The sequence below is a fragment of the Oncorhynchus tshawytscha genome, linkage group LG02 (assembly GCF_018296145.1).
Source record: "Oncorhynchus tshawytscha isolate Ot180627B linkage group LG02, Otsh_v2.0, whole genome shotgun sequence".
Lineage (NCBI taxonomy): Eukaryota > Metazoa > Chordata > Actinopteri > Salmoniformes > Salmonidae > Oncorhynchus > Oncorhynchus tshawytscha.
The window spans coordinates 9,278,089-9,300,207 of NC_056430.1; the positions used below are offsets into that span (position 1 = coordinate 9,278,089).

Genomic DNA, 22,119 nt, shown 5'->3' on the forward strand with positions numbered 1-22,119 from the left:
TCTCTGTATCTACTGTACCTTCCCCTGACTGTCTCTCTGTATCTACCATACCTTCCCTGACTGTCTCTCTGTGGCTACCGTACCTTCCCCTGACTGTCTCTCTGTATCTACTGTACCTTCCCCTGACTGTCTCTCTGTGGCTACCATACCTTCCCCTGACTGTCTCTCTGTATCTACCGTACCTTCCCCTGACTGTGCCTGTATACTCTACTCTAGTATGTTGATCACCTATGATGATGCGGTGAAAATCTCTGACTTCGGGACGTCTAAGGAGATGAGTGATAAGAGCACCAAGATGTCGTTCGCCGGTACGGTGGCCTGGATGGCCCCAGAGGTGATCAGGAACGAACCTGTATCAGAGAAGGTCGACATCTGGTAAGAGACAACACCTTCTTACATTTTCCTTCGTGCTTTATAGCATTATTTAGTTTGATATCAACCCATCTGAAAAAGAGACCTGTTAAAATAAAGGTTAAATAAAATAAAATCTTTACAAATCATTTAAGTATAATATTTATAATTTTAGCGACCGCTCTTATCCAGAGTGCCTTGAGCCGACCCTGCCTTTCTGTTTATTTATTTCTGTTTCCTTCTCCCTCCATCCATATCTCCCTCCCTCACTCCCTCCCTCCCTCCCTCCTAAGAGAGGAATGCTGGCTAATTCAATTATTGATTTGCCAGATGCTCTTGTACTCTGGAGAGGCTGAAATATCCTTTCTATAGCCTGTGTCCTGGCCCTGGGCCTAGAGCACACTACAATGGATATGGGGAGGGTCTGATTTCACACTGATCCTACACGACTGAAAGATGAGAGAGTGATTACTCCCAGAGTCGGGTGGTAGAGTCTGATTTCCACACTGATCCTACACGACTGAAAGATGAGAGAGTGATTTCTCCCAGAGTCAGATGGTAGAGTCTGATTTTCACACTGATCCTACACGACTGAAAGATGAGAGAGTGATTTCTCCCAGAGTCGGATGGTAGAGTCTGATTTCACACTGATCCTAGACTGTGACAAAGACTGTGGTAGTGAGACAACAAGGTTCTCTCCCTTTTACTGTCCTACTCTGGAGAAATTTTAAATAAGATTTGGGTGTAGAGAAAATGAAATGGTTTCTTCAAGAATAACATAACAGGACAGAGAATGCTCCTTGTCTTTTAAAACATTGTAAAGAGTGACTGTGGTAGTTAGGCTAGCTTCTGCCTCCCAGTACCTCACTACCCCATGCCAGTACCTTCCTACCCCATGCCAGTACCTTCCTACCCCATGCCAATACCTTTCTACCCCATGCCAGTACCTCCCTACCCCATGCCAGTACCTTACTACGCCATGCCAGTACCTTCCTACCCCATGCCAGTACCTCCCTACCCCATGCCAGTACCTCACTACCCCATGCCAGTACCTCACTCTTACTACCCCATGCCAGTACCTCACTACCCCATGCCAGTACCTCACTACCCCATGCCAGTACCTCACTACCCCATGCCAGTACCTCACTACCCCATGCCAGTACCCCATGCCAGTACCTTCCTACCCCATGCCAGTACCTTACTACCCCATGCCAGTACCTCACTACCCCATGCCAGTACCTCACTACCCCATGCCAGTACCTTCCTACCCCATGCCAGTACTTCACTACCCCATGCCAGTACCTTCCTACCCCATGCCAGTAACTCACTACCCCATGCCAGTACCTTCCTACCCAATGCCAGTACCTCACTACCCAATGCCAGTACCTCACTACCCAATGCCAGTACCTTTCTACCCCATGCCAGTACCTTGCTACCCTATGCCAGTACCTCACTGCCCCATGCCAGTACCTTCCTACCCCATGCCAGTACCTCACTACCCAATGCCAGTACCTCACTACCCAATGCCAGTACCTCACTACCCCATGCCAGTACCCCATGCCAGTACCTTCCTACCCCATGCCAGTACCTCACTACCCAATGCCAGTACCTCACTACCCAATGCCAGTACCTCACTACCCCATGCCAGTACCTTACTACCCCATGCCAGTACCCCATGCCAGTACCCCATGCCAGTACCCCATGCCAGGTCTACTGTAGCTTCCCACTCTATATCTCATAACAACTCTACACTATACATTCCTACAGTACTCTGTGCCTACAGTCGTCTGTGCCAGGTCTCCCCAATGCGGAACCAATAACTTTAAACATTAAATGACAAATTGATCTGAGGAAGCAACGTAAGAGCAGTGCTACAGCGAACTAACTCTCTCTCTTTCTTACACACACATGCTTCAGTCATAGTATTATTCATTACATGCTTCAGTCATAGTATTATTCATTACATGCTTCAGTCATAGTATTATTCATTACATGCTTCAGTCATAGTATTATTCATTACATGCTTCAGTCATAGTATTATTCATTACATGCTTCAGTCATTACATGCTTCAGTCATTACATGCTTCAGTCATTACATGCTTCAGTCATTACATGCTTCAGTCATAGTATTATTCATTACATGCTTCAGTCATAGTATTATTCATTACATGCTTCAGTCATAGTATTATTCATTACATGCTTCAGTCATTACATGCTTCAGTCATTACATGCTTCAGTCATAGTAATATTCATTACATGCTTCAGTCATAGTATTATTCATTACATGCTTCAGTCATAGTATTTCTCATTACATGCTTCAGTCATAGTATTATTCATTACATGCTTCAGTCATAGTATTATTCATTACATGCTTCAGTCATAGTATTATTCATTACATGCTTCAGTCATAGTATTACTCATTACATGCTTCAGTCATAGTATTACTCATTACATGCTTCAGTCATAGTATTATTCATTACATGCTTCAGTCATAGTATTATTCATTACATGCTTCAGTCATAGTATTTCTCATTACATGCTTCAGTCATAGTATTACTCATTACATGCTTCAGTCATAGTATTATTCATTACATGCTTCAGTCATAGTATTATTCATTACATGCTTCAGTCATAGTATTATTCATTACATGCTTCAGTCATAGTATTTCTCATGACATGCTTCAGTCATAGTATTACTCATGACATGCTTCAGTCATAGTATTACTCATGACATGCTTCAGTCATAGTATTACTCATGACATGCTTCAGTCATAGTATTATTCATTACATGCTTCAGTCATAGTATTATTCATTACATGCTTCAGTCATAGTATTTCTCATGACATGCTTCAGTCATAGTATTACTCATGACATGCTTCAGTCATAGTATTACTCATGACATGCTTCAGTCATAGTATTTCTCATGACATGCTTCAGTCATAGTATTTCTCATTACATGCTTCAGTCATAGTATTATTCATTACATGCTTCAGTCATAGTATTTCTCATGACATGCTTCAGTCATAGTATTACTCATGACATGCTTCAGTCATAGTATTTCTCATGACATGCTTCAGTCATAGTATTTCTCATGACATGCTTCAGTCATAGTATTACTCATGACATGCTTCAGTCATAGTATTTCTCATGACATGCTTCAGTCATAGTATTACTCATGACATGCTTCAGTCATAGTATTTCTCATTACATGCTTCAGTCATAGTATTACTCATTACATGCTTCAGTCATTACATGCTTCAGTCATAGTATTTCTCATCGTATAAAAAGGCAACAAATAGCTATTTATTAAGGGAACTACTCTAACCACAGGAGGTTGGTGGCAACTTAATTTGGGAGGAAGGGCTCGTGGTAATGTCTGGAGTGGAATAGGCGGAATGGTATCAAATACATCGCTCTGTTCCAGCCATTATTAAGAGCCGTTCTCCCTCAGCAGCCCCCCCCGCTTCCCACACAGCTATTAGTGATTTCTCCCTCCCACACAAAGCTATTGGTGCTTTTTTCCCTCCCACATGATGCTATTGGTGCTTTCTCCCTCCCACACGATACTATTGGTGCTTTCTCCCTCCCACATGATGCTATTGGTGCTTTCTCCCTCCCCCACGATACTATTGGTGCGCACCAGAGTTGCCGTGGTGATCCAGATCCAAGGTGTCATCAACAACAACCTTTCCATAGTTACTCCCCTGGGACGGGACCTCCCTTATCCCCCATCCTCTACGCGACGGCAGGGGAAGAGCCACACCCTGGCACCGGGCAGACTAGGGCTAAAAGCCAGGGGAGCCCAGTACACACATAAACACACACTGACCGACTGGCACTTTTTACAGCGCACAAACATGTAGCCTACACAGCCTTATTTTTGTATAAAATGGGAAACAATATTGTAAGTACGAGGGTATTAGGATACATGGAAGAGGCTATAATGCAAACGATGCTGATGTTGTTTTTCACACTGGCTCCTGAAAACCCATCTTTAGTGTACAGAAGTGTTCATTTAAAAGAGTAGTATGGACTCATGGGATCTCTCTCCTTCTCTCTGCAGGTCGTTTGGTGTGGTGCTATGGGAGATGTTGACCGGAGAGGTACCATATAAAGACGTGGACTCTTCAGCCATCATCTGGGGGGTGGGAAACAATAGCCTGAACCTACCTGTCCCAGAGAGCTGCCCAGACGGATTCAAGATACTGCTGAGACAGTGCTGGTGAGACAGAGGGATGGGAGGGAGGGAGGGATGGGAGGGAGGGAGGGAGGGGGTGGGGTACAGGGCATAAAAGAGGGGGTGGGGGACAGGGCATAAAAGAGGGGGTGGAGGACAGGGCATAAAAGAGGGGGTGGGGACAGAGCATAAAAGGGGGTGGAGGACAGGGCATAAAAGAGGGGGTGGAGGACAGGGCATAAAAGAGGGGGTGGAGAACAGGGCATAAAAGAGGGGGTGGAGGACAGGGCATGAACATGTTTAACAAATAGAAGAGGATTTTAAGTAATCAGAAGATGTAGATGTTGTACATTGTAGTTGTATTTAAAGATATGTGTGTATCTGCCACCAGGAGCAGTAAGCCCAGGAACAGACCTTCATTCAGACAGATCCTACTGCACCTGGACATCGCCTCCGCTGACCTGCTGTCTACCCCACAGGAGACATACTTCAAATCTCAGGTACTGTCACATAGGTGAACAGAGTACTAGAATGGCCATTGACACGCTGGCAACATGACTACAGGACAGCCATCTTTAAATGAAATGTTCATTTTAGAGTTATAAAGGTTTATGTCACTAATATTTCCAAGAGAGACACTTTTGTAAAACAAAATCACTGGGCGAGCCACAACATGGGTTGTGTGGGGGGGTCACAAAGCCAAATTGATTCAAAACATGAAATAAACAGATTCATACATGATATTTAATTAAGATACTAAACTCACTGTTAACTGCGTTTATTTTCAGCAAACTTAACGTGTAAATAAGATTCAACAACTGAGACATAAACTGAACAAGTTTCACAGACATGTGACTAACAGAAATGGAATAATGTGTCCCTGAACAAAGGGGGGGTCAAAATCAAAAGTAACAGTCAGTGTCTGGTGTGGCCACCAGCTGCATTAAGTACTGCAGTGCATCTCCTCCTCATGGACTGCACCAGATTTGCCAGATATTAATGTGTGGATTGAAGGAAGTATGCTGTGGAGTGATTGAAATGTGCATCAGAAAGGTATTGAAAAGTTGACAAAAACATCAGGGATGATCATCAAACGATCTTATCCTGTGCAGATTTCTCACTCTTTCTCACTCCTACCGAGTCCTGCACAGCTTATGTTGTACGTGGAAACAGAACACAGGTATAAGCTCCTATATGGGGCTCCTATGTATAAGCTCAGGGTATGGGGCTCATAGTTGGTAATTCCTAGAATGAAAACGAATTCAAGAAACGCCAGAACCCGCTTTTATCTCTCTGTTTGTCCCAAGACGCTAAAGGTTATTTACATGACCACGGTTCTATGAAGTAAGTGGCACATTCAGCTGACTGAGGAAAACAAAACACGTTCTTTCAGATTATTACCCAGAGCCACCAATCAAGTCGCAGAGAGAAGCATGCGTCTCGCACGACGCGCAATGACTATGCCTGGTTTATGACTATGCCTGGTTTATGACTATGCCTGGTTTATGACTATGCCTGGTTAATGACTATGCCTGGTTAATGACTATGCCTGGTGTATGACTATGCCTGGTGTATGACTATGCCTGGTTTATGACTATGCCTGGTGTATGACTATGCCTGGTTTATGACTATGCCTGGTTTATGACTATGCCTGGTTTATGACAAAGGCCACTCTAGTATAGTAGTGAGTCTCTATGAAAACAGAAGAATACTGTTCCTACTAAAGCCAACTAGCAACTCTTTCTCTCTCTCTCACTCAATACCAATTTCCCTGCTGTCTGTCGAGGAAAGATATATGTTGCCTTGTAACATTACAAGCTGATGGACAAGTGCCCGTGCATGCAATTACACAGGCAGTCACATAAGCACGACCCCAATAAACACACATCAGTTTTCCTGATTCATTTCCTTCTGGCTGCGTCCCGTTGCTTCTAAACCTGATGGCATCTAGTGACACAAATACCAGCCCCATAACTGTCATCTCTCTGCCTCTCCTCCTTCCATACTCCTCTCTCTGCCTCTCCTCCTTCCCTCCTCCTCCCTCTCCTCCTTCCCTCCTCCTCTCTCTGCCTCTCCTCCTTCCCTACTCCTCTCTCTGCCTCTCCTCCTTCCCTACTCCTCTCTCTGCCTCTCCTCCTTCCTTCCCTCCTCCTCTCCCTCCTCCTTCCCTCCTCCTCTCTCTGCCTCTCCTCCTTCCCTACTCCTCTCTCTGCCTCTCCTCCTTCCTTCCCTCCTCCATTCTCTGCCTCTCCTCCTTCCCTCCTCCTTTCTCTGCCTCTCCTCCTTCCCTACTCCTCTCTCTGCCTCTCCTCCTTCCCTACTCCTCTCTCTGCCTCTCCTCCTTCCCTACTCTCTCTGCCTCTCCTCCTTCCCTACTCCTCTCTCTGCCTCTCCTCCTTCCCTACTCTCTCTGCCTCTCCTCCTTCCCTTCTCCTCTCTCTGCCTCTCCTCCTTCCCTACTCCTCTCTCTGCCTCTCCTTCTTCCCTACTCCTCTCTCTGCCTCTCCTCCACCTTCTGCCTCTCCTCCTTCCCTTCTCCTCTCTCTCCTTACTCCTGTCTCTCTTCCTTCCCTACTCTCTTTCTTCTCTCTCCCTCCCTTCTCCTCTCTCTCTCTTCTCTCCCTCCTTACTCCTCTCTCTCTCTTCCTTCCCTACTCTCTTTCTTCTCTCTCCCTCCCTTCTCCTCTCTCTCTTCTCTCTCCCTCCTTACTCCTCTCTCTCTCCTCCTTCCCTACACCTCTCTCTCTTCTCTCTCCCCCTTCTCCTCTCTCTCTTCTCTCTCCATCTCCTCCTTTCCTACTCATCTCTCTCTCTTCTCTCTCACTTCCACTTTATTCTCTCCCCTCTCCTCTTCCTCCCCCTCTCTTTTCGCCTTTCCCTTTCTCTTCTCCTCCTGCCCTCTCACTCACCCCCCCCGCCCCCTCCCTTTCTTCTCTCTTTCTTTCTCCACCCTCCCCCTTTCATCCCCCCTCTCCTCTCATAATGGATTTTTCTTGTGATGGCAGCAAGAAGTATTAGCTGCTACAGTCTATTCTATTGATTGCTTTAATGTGGAGGAGAGGCAGGTAGAAGGGGTTGGGAGGAGGAGGAGAAGAGGTGGAGAGAAGGATGGGAGGAGGGAAGGAGAGGCAGGGAGGAGGTAAGGAGAGGCAGGGGAGGAGGGAAGGAGAGGCAGGGAGGAGGGGAGGAGAGGCTATGAAGGAGAGGCAGGGAGGAGGGAAGGAGAGGCAGGGAAGAATCAAATCAAATCAAATTTTATTTGTCACATACACATGGTTAGCAGATGTTAATGCGAGTGTAGCGAAATGCTTGTGCTTCTAGTTCCGACAATGCAGTAATAACGAGCAAGTAATCTAACTAACAATTCCAAAAAAAACTACTGTCTTATACACAGTGTAAGGGGATAAAGAATATGTGCATAAGGATATATGAATGAGTGATGGTACAGAGCAGCATAGGCAAGATACAGTAGATGATATCGAGTACAGTATATACATCTGAGATAAGTATGTAAACCAAGTGGCATAGTTAAAGTGGCTAGTGATACATGTATTACATAAGGATGCAGTCGATGATATAGAGTACAGTATCAACGTATGCATATGAGATGAACAATGTAGGGTAAGTAACATTATATAAGGTAGCATTGTTTAAAGTGGCTAGTGATATATTTACATCATTTCCCATCAATTCCCATGATTAAAGTGGCTGGAGTAGAGTCAGTGTCATTGACAGTGTGTTGGCAGTAGCCACTCAATGTTAGTGGTGGCTGTTTAACAGTCTGATGGCCTTGAGATAGAAGCTGTTTTTCAGTCTCTCGGTCCCAGCTTTGATGCACCTGTACTGACCTCGCCTTCTGGATGACAGCGGGGTGAACAGGCAGTGGCTCGGGTGGTTGATGTCCTTGATGATCTTTATGGCCTTCCTGTAGCATCGGGTGGTGTAGGTGTCCTGGAGGGCAGGTAGTTTGCCCCGGTGATGCGTTGTGCAGACCTCACTACCCTCTGGAGAGCCTTATGGTTGAGGGCGGTGCAGTTGCCATACCAGGCGGTGATACAGCCCGCCAGGATGCTCTCGATTGTGCATCTGTAGAAGTTTGTGAGTGCTTTTGGTGACAAGCCGAATTTCTTCAGCCTCCTGAGGTTGAAGAGGCGCTGCTGCGCCTTCCTCACGATGCTGTCTGTGTGAGTGGACCAATTCAGTTTGTCTGTGATGTGTATGCCGAGGAACTTAAAACTTGCTACCCTCTCCACTACTGTTCCATCGATGTGGATGGGGGTGTTCCCTCTGCTGTTTCCTGAAGTCCACAATCATCTCCTTAGTTTTGTTGACGTTGAGTGTGAGGTTATTTTCCTGACACCACACTCCGAGGGCCCTCACCTCCTCCCTGTAGGCCGTCTCGTCGTTGTTGGTAATCAAGCCTACCACTGTTGTGTCGTCCGCAAACTTGATGATTGAGTTGGAGGCGTGCATGGCCACGCAGTCGTGGGTGAACAGGGAGTACAGGAGGGGGCTCAGAACGCACCCTTGTGGGGCCCCAGTGTTGAGGATCAGCGGGGAGGAGATGTTGTTGCCTACCCTCACCACCTGGGGGCGGCCCGTCAGGAAGTCCAGTACCCAGTTGCACAGGGCGGGGTCGAGACCCAGGGTCTCGAGCTTGATGACGAGCTTGGAGGGTACTATGGTGTTGAATGCCGAGCTGTAGTCGATGAACAGCATTCTCACATAGGTATTCCTCTTGTCCAGATGGGTTAGGGCAGTGTGCAGTGTGGTTGAGATTGCATCGTCTGTGGACCTATTTGGGCGGTAAGCAAATTGGAGTGGGTCAAGGGTGTCAGGTAGGGTGGAGGTGATATGGTCCTTGACTAGTCTCTCAAAGCACTTCATGATGACGGATGTGAGTGCTACGGGGCGGTAGTCGTTTAGCTCAGTTACCTTAGCTTTCTTGGGAACAGGAACAATGGTGGCCCTCTTGAAGCATGTGGGAACAGCAGACTGGTATAGGGATTGGTTGAATATGTCCGTAAACACACCGGCCAGCTGGTCTGCGCATGCTCTGAGGGCGCGGCTGGGGATGCCGTCTGGGCCTGCAGCCTTGCGAGGGTTAACACGTTTAAATGTCTTACTCACTTCGGCTGCAGTGAAGGAGAGACCGCATGATTCCGTTGCAGGCCGCGTCAGTGGCACTGTATTGTCCTCAAAGCGGGCAAAAAGTTATTTAGTCTGCCTGGGAGCAAGACATCCTGGTCCGTGACTGGGCTGGGTTTCTTCCTGTAGTCCGTGATTGACTGTAGACCCTGCCACATACCTCTTGTGTCTGAGCCGTTGAATTGAGATTCTACTTTGTCTCTGTACTGGCGCTTAGCTTGTTTGATAGCCTTGCGGAGGGAATAGCTGCACTGTTTGTATTCAGTCATGTTACCAGACACCTTGCCCTGATTAAAAGCAGTGGTTCGTGCCTTCAGTTTCACACGAATGCTGCCATCAATCCACGGTTTCTGGTTAGGGAATGTTTTAATCGTTGCTATGGGAACGACATCTTCAACGCACGTTCTAATGAACTCGCACACCGTATCAGCGTATTCGTCAATGTTGTTGTCTGACGCAATACGAAACATCTCCCAGTCCACGTGATGGAAGCAGTCTTGGAGTGTGGAGTCAGCTTGGTCGGACCAGCGTTGGACAGACCTCAGCGTGGGAGCTTCTTGTTTTAGTTTCTGTCTGTAGGCAGGGATCAACAAAATGGAGTCGTGGTCAGCTTTTCCGAAAGGGGGCGGGGCAGGGCCTTATATGCGTCGCGGAAGTTAGAGTAACAATGATCCAGGGTCTTTCCACCCCTGGTTGCGCAATCAATATGCTGATAAAATTTAGGGAGTCTTGTTTTCAGATTAGCCTTGTTAAAATCCCCAGCTACAATGAATGCAGGGAGGAGGGAAGGAGAGGCAGGGAGGAAGGAAGGAGAGGCAGGGAGGAGGTAAGGAGAGGCAGGGGAGGAGGGAAGGAGAGGTAGGGAAGGAGAGGCAGGGTGGAGGGGAGGAGAGGCTATGAAGGAGAGGCAGGGAGGAGGGAAGGAGAGGCAGGGAAGGAGAGGCAGGGAGGAGGGGAGGAGAGGCAGGGGGAGGGAAGGAGAGGCAGGGAGGAGGGAAGGAGAGGCAGGTAAGGAGAGGCAGGGGAGGAGGGAAGGAGAGGCAGGGAAGGAGAGGCAGGGAGAAGGGGAGGAGAGGCGGGGGGAGGGAAGGAGAGACAGGGAAGGAGAGGCAGGGAGGAGGGGAGGAGAGGCAGAGGGAGGGAAGGAGAGGCAGGGAGGGGGAGGCAGGGCAAGGAGGACATAAAGGAATGAGGGATGAGAGGGGTGGCTGCAGGCAGAGCAGAGTGCTCTCAAACTCCATTAGCTTAATAACAAGAGCCACACACACACACAGATGGACCGTGACGGACGAATGGACCTGCACACGACCACACACAAACACTCTCTTAAAAACCCTTATGTCCTTGGACAAGACTAGACAGACAGCAGCTAAAAAGGCACTTGTCAAAGTCAGAATGGTACACAGGCAGGAAAATGTCTGCGGTGTATTTTTGTTCAGAATGTGTTCTGAGATGCTCTGTGACATGGATTCATTTTGACTGACACACATGGTATGTCTATGCTGCTGTCTAACTGTTATGATTTACACTATAATCTGTGTTTTAACTGACACTATAATCTGTGTTTTAACTGACACTATAATCTGTGTTTTAACTGACACTATAATCTGTGTTTTAACTGACACTATAATCTGTGTTTTAACTGACACTATAATCTGTGTTTTAACTGACACTATAATCTGTGTTTTATCTGACACTATAATCTGTGTTTTAACTGACACTATAATCTGTGTTTTAACTGACACTATAATCTGTGTTTTAACTGACACTATAATCTGTGTTTTAACTGACACTATAATCTGTGTTTTAACTGACACTATAATCTGTGTTTTAACTGACACTATAATCTGTGTTTTAACTGACACTATAATCTGTGTTTTAACTGACACTATAATCTGTGTTTTAACTGACACTATAATCTGTGTTTTAATTGACACTATAATCTGTGTTTTAACTGACACTATAATCTGTGTTTTAACTGACACTATAATCTGTGTTTTAACTGACACTATAATCTGTGTTTTAACTGACACTATAATCTGTGTTTAACTGACACTATAATCTGTGTTTTAACTGACACTATAATCTGTGTTTTAACTGACACTATAATCTGTGTTTTATCTGACACTATAATCTGTGTTTTAACTGACACTATAATCTGTGTTTTAACTGACACTATAATCTGTGTTTTAACTGACACTATAATCTGTGTTTTAACTGACACTATAATCTGTGTTTTAACTGACACTATAATCTGTGTTTTAACTGACACTATAATCTGTGGTGTTGTGTTTTAACTGACACTATAATCTGTGTTTTAACTGACACTATAATCTGTGTTTTAACTGACACTATAATCTGTGTTTTAACTGACACTATAATCTGTGTTTTAATTGACACTATAATCTGTGTTTTATTAACTGACACTATAATCTGTGTTTTAACTGACACTATAATCTGTGTTTTAACTGACACTATAATCTGTGGTGCTGTGTTTTATCGGACACTATAATCTGTGTTTTAATTGACACTATAATCTGTGGTGCTGTGGTTTAACTGACACTATAATCTGTGGTACTGTGTTTTATCTGACACTATAATCTGTGTTTTAACTGACACTATAATCTGTGGTGTTGTGTTTTATCTGACACTATAATCTGTGTTTTAACTGACACTATAATCTGTGGTTTATCTGACGCTATAATCTGTGGTGTTGTGTTTTAACTGACACTATAATCTGTGTTGCTGTGTTTTAACTGACACTATAATCTGTGGTGCTGTGTTTTATCTGACACTATAATCTGTGGTGCTGTGTTTTAACTGGCACTATAATCTGTGATGCTGTGGTTTAACTGTCACTATAATCTGTGGTGCTGTGTTTTAACTGACACTATAATCTGTGATGCTGTGGTTTAACTGACACTATAATCTGTGTTGCTGTGTTTTAACTGACACTATAATCTGTGGTGCTGTGGTTTAACTGACATGGCGTCTGTTGCTGTATCTGTGTTGCAGGCAGAGTGGCGTGAGGAGGTGAAGCAACACTTTGAGAAGATCAAGTCAGAGGGAACGTGTATTCACAGACTGGACGAGGAGATGATTATACGACGCAAAGAGGAGCTCAGGTACAGGAAGAGGGTCATGGATGGATGGATGATGGATTAATGGATGGATGGATGATAGATGGATGGATGGATGGATGATGGATGGATGGATGGATGAATGGATGGATGGATGATGGATGAATGGATGGATGGATGGATGAATGGATGGATGAATGGATGAATGGATGATGGATGAATGGATGGATGGATGGATGGATGATGGATGAATGGATGGATGGATGATGGATGAATGGATGGATGGATGATGGATGGATGGATGGATGATGGATGAATGGATGGATGATGGATGGATGAATGGATGGATGGATGAATGGATGGATGGATGATGGATGAATGGATGGATGGATGGATGGATGGATGAATGAATGGATGGATGAATGGATGGATGGATGAATGGATGGATGAATGGATGGATGGATGATGGATGAATGGATGGATGGATGGATGGATGATGGATGGATGAATGGATGGATGGATGAATGGATGGATGGATGATGGATGAATGGATGGATGGATGGATGATGGATGAATGGATGGATGGATGGATGGATGAATGGATGGATGGATGAATGGATGGATGGATGAATGGATGGATGAATGGATGGATGATGGATGAATGGATGGATGGATGATGGATGGATGAATGGATGGATGGATGAATGGATGGATGATGGATGGATGAATGGATGGATGGATGAATGGATGAATGGATGGATGAATGGATGGATGGATGATGGATGAATGGATGGATGGATGATGGATGGATGAATGGATGGATGGATGATGGATGAATGGATGGATGATGGATGGATGAATGGATGGATGAATGGATGGATGGATGATGGATGAATGGATGGATGGATGGATGGATGAATGGATGGATGAATGGATGGATGGATGGATGGATGAATGGATGGATGGATGATGGATGAATGGATGGATGGATGATGGATGAATGGATGGATGGATGGAATCCTACAGTAGATACATAAATACCGTACAGACAGACAGTACATTAATAGCTAGCTGCATTGTAATGTGTTTGTATTAACCCCTATTTGTCTCGTTGGCTTTCTCTCTCCCTCTCTACCAGACATGCCCTGGATATACGCGAGCACTATGAGAGAAAGCTGGAGAGAGCCAACAACCTCTACATGGAGCTCAACGCCGTTATGCTACAGCTGGAACTCAAGGAGAAGGAGCTACTCAAGTAATAACCCTAGTTATTGTTGCACACCTTACACACAATATCCATGTTAAAACTCCCGACCCGCTCCACTGTAGCCCTGTCGATGTAGATGGGAGCGGGCTCACACCCCCTCCGTTTCCTGTAGTCCACGATCAGCTCCTTGGTCTTGCTGACGTTTAGGGAGAGGTTGTTGCCCCGGCACCACACTGCCAGGTCACTGACTTCCTCCCTGTAGGCCGTCTCGTTGTCACCAGCGATCAGGCCTACCACCGTCATGTCATCAGCAAACTTAACGATGGTGTCGGAGTCCCACGCAGTCATGGGTGAACAGGAAGTACAGGAGGGGACTAAGCACGCACCCCTGGGGGGCCTCTGTGTTGAGGGTCAGCATGGCGGAAGTGGTGTTGCCTACCCTCACCAGCTGGGGGTCGTCCTGTCAGGAAGTCCTGGATCCAGTTGCAGAGGGAAGTGTTCAATTCCAGGGTCCTTAGCATAGTGATGAGCTTGGAGTGGACAATGGAGTTGAACACTGAGCTGTAATCAATGCACAGCATTGTCCAAATCCGAAAAGACTTAAAATGGTCCACTCACATACGTACAGTCGTGGAGAAGGCGCTACAGCAGCTCTTCCCCCTCAGGAAATGGAAAAGGTTTGGCATTGGCCTTCAAATCCTCAAAAAAGTTAGCGGTACCGGTGCATCAAGTCTGACACCAACAGGCTCCTGAACAGCTTCTATCCCCAAGCCATAGGACTGCTAAATAGCTAACGAAATAGCTAACAACATAGCTAACTTAAGAGCAAACTAAATAGCAAACTAAATAGCTAACTAAATGGCTAACTAAATGGCTAACTAAATGGCTAACTAAATCACTAACTAAATGGCTAACTAAATAGCTAACTAAATGGCTAACTAAATGGCTAACTAAATAGCTAATTAAATAGCTAACTAAATAGCTAACTAAATGGCTAACTAAATAGCTAACTAAATAGCTAACTAAATAGCTAACTAAATAGCTAACGAAATAGCTAACAAAATAGCTAACGAAATAGCTAACAACATAGCTAACTTAAGAGCAAACTAAATAGCAAACTAAATAGCTAACAAAATAGCTAACTAAATGGCTAACTAAATAGCTAACTAAATGGCTAACTAAATGGTTAACTAAATGGCTAACTAAATAGCTAACTAAATGGCTAACTAAATAGCTAACTAAATGGCTAACTAAATAGCTAACTAAATGGCTAACTAAATAGCTAACTAAATGGCTAACTAAATGGTTAACTAAATGGCTAACTAAATAGCTAACTAAATGGCTAACTAAATAGCTAACTAAATGGCTAACTAAATAGCTAACTAAATGGCTAACTAAATAGTTAACTAAATGGCTAACTAAATAGCTAACTAAATGGTTAACTAAATAGCTAACTAAATGGCTAACTAAATAGCTAACTAAATGGCTAACTAAATAGTTAACTAAATGGTTAACTAAATAGCTAACTAAATGGCTAACTAAATAGCTAACTAAATGGTTAACTAAATAGCTAACTAAATGGCTAACTAAATAGCTAACTAAATGGTTAACTAAATAGCTAACTAAATAGCTAACTAAATGGCTAACGAAATAGCTAACAAAATAGCTAACTAAATAGCTAACAAATAGCTAACTTAAGAGCAAACTAAATAGCAAACTAAATAGCTAACAAAATAGCTAACTAAATGGCTAACTAAATAGCTAACTAAATGGCTAACTAAATGGCTAACTAAATAGCTAATTAAATAGCTAACTAAATAGCTAACTTAAAGAGCAAACTAAATAGCTAACTAAATAGCTAACTAAATAGCTAACTAAATGGCTAACTAAATAGCTAACTAAATAGCTAACTAAATAGCTAACTAAATAGCTAACTAAATAGCTAACTAAATGGCTAACTAAATAGCTAACTAAATAGCTAACTAAATAGCTAACTAAATAGCTAACTAAATGGCTAACTAAATGGCTAACTAAATGGCTAACTAAATGGCTAACTAAATGGCTAACTAAATAGCTAACTAAATAGCTAACTAAATAGCTAACTAAATGGCTAACTAAATAGCTAACTAAATAGCTAACTAAATAGCTAACTAAATGGCTAACAAAATAGCTAACTAAATAGCTAACAAATAGCTAACTAAATGGCTAACTAAATAGCTAACTAAATAGCTAACTAAATAGCTAACTAAATGGCTAACTAAATAGCTAACTAAATGGCTAACTAAATGGTTAACTAAATGGCTAACTAAATAGCTAACTAAATGGCTAACTAAATAGCTAACTAAATGGCTAACTAAATAGCTAACTAAATGGCTAACTAAATGGTTAACTAAATGGCTAACTAAATAGCTAACTAAATGGCTAACTAAATAGCTAACTAAATGGTTAACTAAATAGCTAACTAAATGGCTAACTAAATAGCTAACTAAATGGCTAACTAAATGGTTAACTAAATGGCTAACTAAATAGCTAACTAAATGGCTAACTAAATAGCTAACTAAATGGTTAACTAAATAGCTAACTAAATGGCTAACTAAATAGCTAACTAAATGGTTAACTAAATAGCTAACTAAATAGCTAACTAAATGGCTAACTAAATAGCTAACTAAATGGCTAACTAAATAGCTAACTAAATGGCTAACTAAATGGTTAACTAAATGGCTAACTAAATAGCTAACTAAATGGCTAACTAAATAGCTAACTAAATGGCTAACTAAATAGCTAACTAAATGGCTAACTAAATAGCTAACTAAATGGCTAACTAAATAGCAAAATTGCAAGGGCTCTGCACACTCACAGGACAATTATAATTTACGCTGCTGTTTTTCATACATCCTGATGCCTAGTCACCTTACCCCTCTACATATCTAACTCCATCACTCCTGTACATTGTTAATATGGTACTGACCCTGTATATAGTCTCCTTACCCCTCTACATATCTAACTCCATCACTCCTGTACATTGTTAATATGGTACTGACCCTGTATATAGTCTCCTTACCCCTCTACATATCTAACTCCATCACTCCAGTATCCCTGTACATTGTTAATATGGTACTGACCCTGTATATAGTCTCCTTACCCCTCTACATATCTAACTCCATCACTCCAGTATCCCTGTACATTGTTAATATGGTACTGACCCTGTATATAGTCTCCTTACCCCTCTACATATCTAACTCCATCACTACAGTATCCCTGTACATTGTTAATATGGTACTGACCCTGTATATAGTCTCCTTCCCCCTCTACATATCTAACTCCATCACTACAGTATACCTGTACATTGTTAATATGGTACTGACCCTGTATATAGTCTCCTTACCCCTCTACATATCTAACTCCATCACTACAGTATCCCTGTACATTGTTAATATGGTACTGACCCTGTATATAGTCTCCTTCCCCCTATACATATCTCCCTGCTCATTGTAAATATGCTATTGGAACTGACCCTGTATATAACTTCTTATTTGTTATTTGTATATCTGGTGTGTTTGTGTTTCTACCGTATGTTATTTTATAGTCCTACATTGATATAGATTATTGCATTGTTGAGTTTTGAGTTTGCAAGAAAGGAATTTCGCAGCACTTTGAGGACTTAACATTCAAACTTGGAACTTGTGTATACAATACTCATCGTCATCTGTCACATGCAGCTAGAGGGAATAGCAGACATAGTATAATTAACATATAAGGCACGGGGGGGTGTGGTTTATGGCCAATATACCATGACTAAGGGCTGTTCTTGGGCACGACGCAACGCGGAGTGCCTGGACACAGCCCTTAGCCGTGGTATATTGGCCATATACCACAAACTCCCGAGGTGCCTTATTGCTATTATAAACTGGTTACCAACTTAATTAGAGCACGAAAAATAAATGTTTTGTCATACCTGTGAAATACGGTCTGATATAGCATGGCTGTCAGCCAATCAGCATTCAGGGTTCGAACCACCCAGTTTATAATATATAATACCAACAATATGTTTGTGGCTTTTTTGTGGCTTAGAAATGAACGAACAAACTAACAAAACGATGTTGCGTGTTTCCCAGGAGGGAGCAGTCACTGGATAAGAAGTACCCAGGATGCATCAAACACCACAGCTCCAGACAGGAACGCTCGTCCAACTCCATGGAGAAGCTCATCAAGAAACGCAACGTACCTCAGAAACTTCCGGCGCACAGCAAGAGGTGAGACTGAGGAGGGAGAAACCAACGTAACGTTCGCACTTCTCACTAATTTGTCACGATTTGTTGTTCAATCCATGTCAGTGTGGTTTTGATTACTGAAATACATTGTGGTAACAGGAACATGGCGTAGTTATAATCTAGTATTACTTGTTATAGGCATGTACACAGTCTTTACTGTTGATAGTTTCTTTGGATACCAGGGGAAAAGGAAACGTCTGCATTCATTTCTCTTCTCTACATTTTAGTCATTTAGCAGATATCTTATCCAGAGCAACTTACAATTAGTGCATTCATCTGAAGATAGCACCTTTTTTTAAAGAGTTTAGAATATATATATAACCTTAATAATATATATATATATATATATATTGGCTTAGAAATATATATATATATATAAACTGAACGTGCCATTGGAACACAGGAGTGATGGTTGCTGATAATGGGCCTCTGTACGCCTATGTAGATATTCCATTTAAAAAATCAGCCGTTTCCAGCTACAACAGTCATTTACAACATTAACAATGTCTACACTGTGTTTCTGATAAATATGATGTTATTTTAATGGACAAAAAAATTTGCTTTTCTTTCAAAAACAAGGACATTTCTAAGTGAACCCAAACTTTTGAACTGTAGTGTAGGTGGGACAACTTAGTCATAGTAAGAACATTTTTTCCTCAATAAAGTAGCTATCAGCAACGGCAGACAACTTGACTGACTTTATTGAGCCATGCTCAGTGTAGAGAAACTAAAGACTTCACTCACTGTGAATCCACTGTGTTGTTCCAGTAGACCAGACCTGTTAAAGTCAGAGGTGATCCTTCCCAAGCTGGACTCCTCCATGACTCAGGTGACCATCCCCTCCTGCCCCCAGAAGGGATCCACGTCCCCGGGGAGGTCACGTCGGGCCAAGCCCCGCTACAGGAAGGCAGGGAAGGGCAGCAGTGGAGACCTAGCTGGGCTGAAGGCTGCGTTATCGTCCACACTGGGTCTGGCTAATACTACGTCTCTGACCTCCTCCACACCCAGGTATTTATGTTGGCAACTCTCCATACTGGATGTGTGGTTGGATGAATTTGTTTAATATAAGACATGTATATAAATGTTTTATGTATCATTGTGTCCATTCTGTCGATGTCTCAAGGGATCTTTCCTGGATTCCTAACATCCTCTGTGCTTGCCTTCTTCTCAAAACCCATTAGAGTTCGAAGGTCGTCTATTCAACTATCTCCTCCAATACAATTGAGAAGAATTGCGAGGAATCGGAAAAACAACAAATTGAGATAGAGCCAGAGTGTAGTTTTGCTGCAAACCAAATCGCCCTTCAGGGCCCACAATAAAGATGTATTCTTCCCCCAGCAGCAAGCAGCATCTGGACCCCAGCGCAGCTCTGAGAGGTCTCCAGCATGATCTGCTGCTGAAGAAGATGTCCTCGTCCAGCCCAGACCTCATCTCTACCAGCATGGAGGCAGAGGGTCGCCGCAGGGGACTGGAGAGACCTGGTCTAGAGAGAGGGGGTAGCCAGAGCGCCTCCGCAGGCCTAGGAGGAGGTGAATTTATATCATTAATATTGTCCGATAGGAACATTTGCATACAGTGCATTCTGAAAGTATTCTGACCCCTTCACTTTTTCCAAATGTTGTTAGGTTACAGCCTTATTCTAAAAAGGATTCAATTAAAATATTTCCTCATCAAGCTACACACAATACCCTATAGTCTCAAAGATGAAACAGGTTTTTTGAAAGTTTTGCAAATGTATTAAAAATAAAAAAACAGATACCTTATTTCCATAAGTATTCAGACCCTTTGCTTATGAGGCTCGAAATTGAGCTCAGGTGCATCCTGTTTCCATTGACCATCCTTGAGATGTTTCTACAACTTGATTGGAGTCAATTGGTAAATTGGTAAATTCAATTGATTGGACATGATGTGGAAAGGCACACACCTGTCTATATAAGGTCCCACAGTTGACAGTGCATGTCAGAGCAAATACCAAGCCATGATGGCATTGTCCGTAGAGCTCAGAGACAAGATTGTGTCGAGGCACAGATCTGGGGAAGGGAACCATGTCTGCAACATTGAAGGTCCCCAAGAACACAGTGGCCTCCATCATACTTAAATGGAAGACTTTTGGAACCACCAAGACTCTTCCTAGAGCTGGCTGCCCGTCCAAACTGAGCAATCGGGGGAGAAGGGCCTTGGTTAGGGAGGTGACCAAGAACACGATGGTCACTCAGACAGAGCTCCAGAGTTCATCTGTGGACATTGGAGAACCTTCCAGAAGGACAGCCCGCTTGGACATAAAGGACACTCAGACCATGAGAAACAAGATCCAAGATTCTCTGGTCTGATGAAACCAAGATTGAACTCTTTGCCCTGAATGCCAAACGTCACGTCTGGAGGAAACCTGGCACCATCCCTACGGTGAAGCATGGTGGTGGCAGCATTATGCTGTGGGGATGTTTTTCAGGGACTGGGAGACTAGTCAGGATCGAGGGGAAAGATGAACGGAACAAAGTACAGAGAGATCCTTGATGTAAACCTTCTCTAGAGGGCTCAGGATCTCAGACTGAGGCGAAGGTTCAACTTCCAACAGGATAACGACCCTAAATCACACAGCCAAGACAACGCAGGTATGGCTTTGGGACAAGTCTCTGAATGTCCTTGAGTGGCCCAGCCAAAGCCCGGACTTGAACCCAATTGAACATCTCTGGAGACTCTTGAAAATAGCTGTGCAGCGACGCTCCCCATTCAACCTGACAGAGCTCGAGAGGATCTGCAGAGAAGAATGGGAGAAACTCCCCAAATACAGTTGCACCAAGCTGGTAGCATCATACCCAAGAAGACTCGAGGCTGTAATCACTGCCAAAGGTGCTTCAACAAAGTACTGAGTAAAGGGTCTGAATAACATAACGTAACAAAATGTGGAAAAAGTGAAGGGGTCCGAATACTTTCCAAATGCCCTGTATACAGGGATACCTGACATACATTTAAGGCTGTTTTCCCGTACAACGATAAAGACTACATTTTAGGATATTTCTCTGTGTCGGGGAAACCAGCCTATAATGTTCCGCACACAGCACTATAGACAGTCACAGGACATACAGCACTATAGACAGTCACAGGACATACAGCACTATAGACAGTCAGAGGACATACATCACTATAGACAGACAGAACACACATCACTATAGACAGTCACAGAACACACATCACTATAGACAGTCACAGGACACACATCACAAAAGACAGTCACAGAACACACATCACTATAGACAGTCACAGGACACACATCACAAAAGACAGTCACAGAACACACATCACTATAGACAGTCACAGGACATACAACACTATAGACAGTCACAGAACACACATCACTATAGACAGTCACAGGACATACATCACTATAGACAGTCACAGGACACACATCACTATAGACAGTCACAGGACACACATCACTATAGACAGTCACAGAACACACATCACTATAGACAGTCACAGGACACACATCACTATAGACAGTCACAGAACACACATCACTATAGACAGTCACAGGACACACATCACTATAGACAGTCACAGCACTATAGACAGTCACAGAACACACATCACTATAGACAGTCACAGGACACACATCACTATAGACAGTCACAGTCTATAGACAGTCACAGAACACACATCACTATAGACAGTCACAGGACACACATCACTATAGACAGTCACAGGACATACAGCACTATAGACAGTCACAGGACACACATCACTATAGACAGTCACAGGACATACAGCACTATAGACAGTCACAGGACACACATCACTATAGACAGTCACAGGACACACATCACTATAGACAGTCACAGGACACACATCACTATAGACAGTCACAGAACATACATAAGACATGAT

The 22,119-nt window shown here is 43.5% G+C and overlaps 1 protein-coding gene across 1 annotated transcript in view; it reads left to right on the forward strand.

The window, feature by feature from the left end:
- The window catches only part of LOC112235847 (mitogen-activated protein kinase kinase kinase 12), a 44,036-nt gene that overhangs the window by 18,438 nt on the left and 3,479 nt on the right, over window positions 1–22,119 (forward strand). The window contains exons 5-12 of the mRNA XM_042330031.1: window positions 217–375; window positions 4,415–4,573; window positions 4,920–5,028; window positions 12,692–12,801; window positions 13,895–14,011; window positions 18,079–18,216; window positions 19,006–19,242; window positions 19,573–19,763. Of these exons, the coding sequence (XP_042185965.1) occupies window positions 217–375; window positions 4,415–4,573; window positions 4,920–5,028; window positions 12,692–12,801; window positions 13,895–14,011; window positions 18,079–18,216; window positions 19,006–19,242; window positions 19,573–19,763 (1,220 nt within the window). The remainder of the gene's footprint in view (window positions 1–216; window positions 376–4,414; window positions 4,574–4,919; window positions 5,029–12,691; window positions 12,802–13,894; window positions 14,012–18,078; window positions 18,217–19,005; window positions 19,243–19,572; window positions 19,764–22,119) is intronic.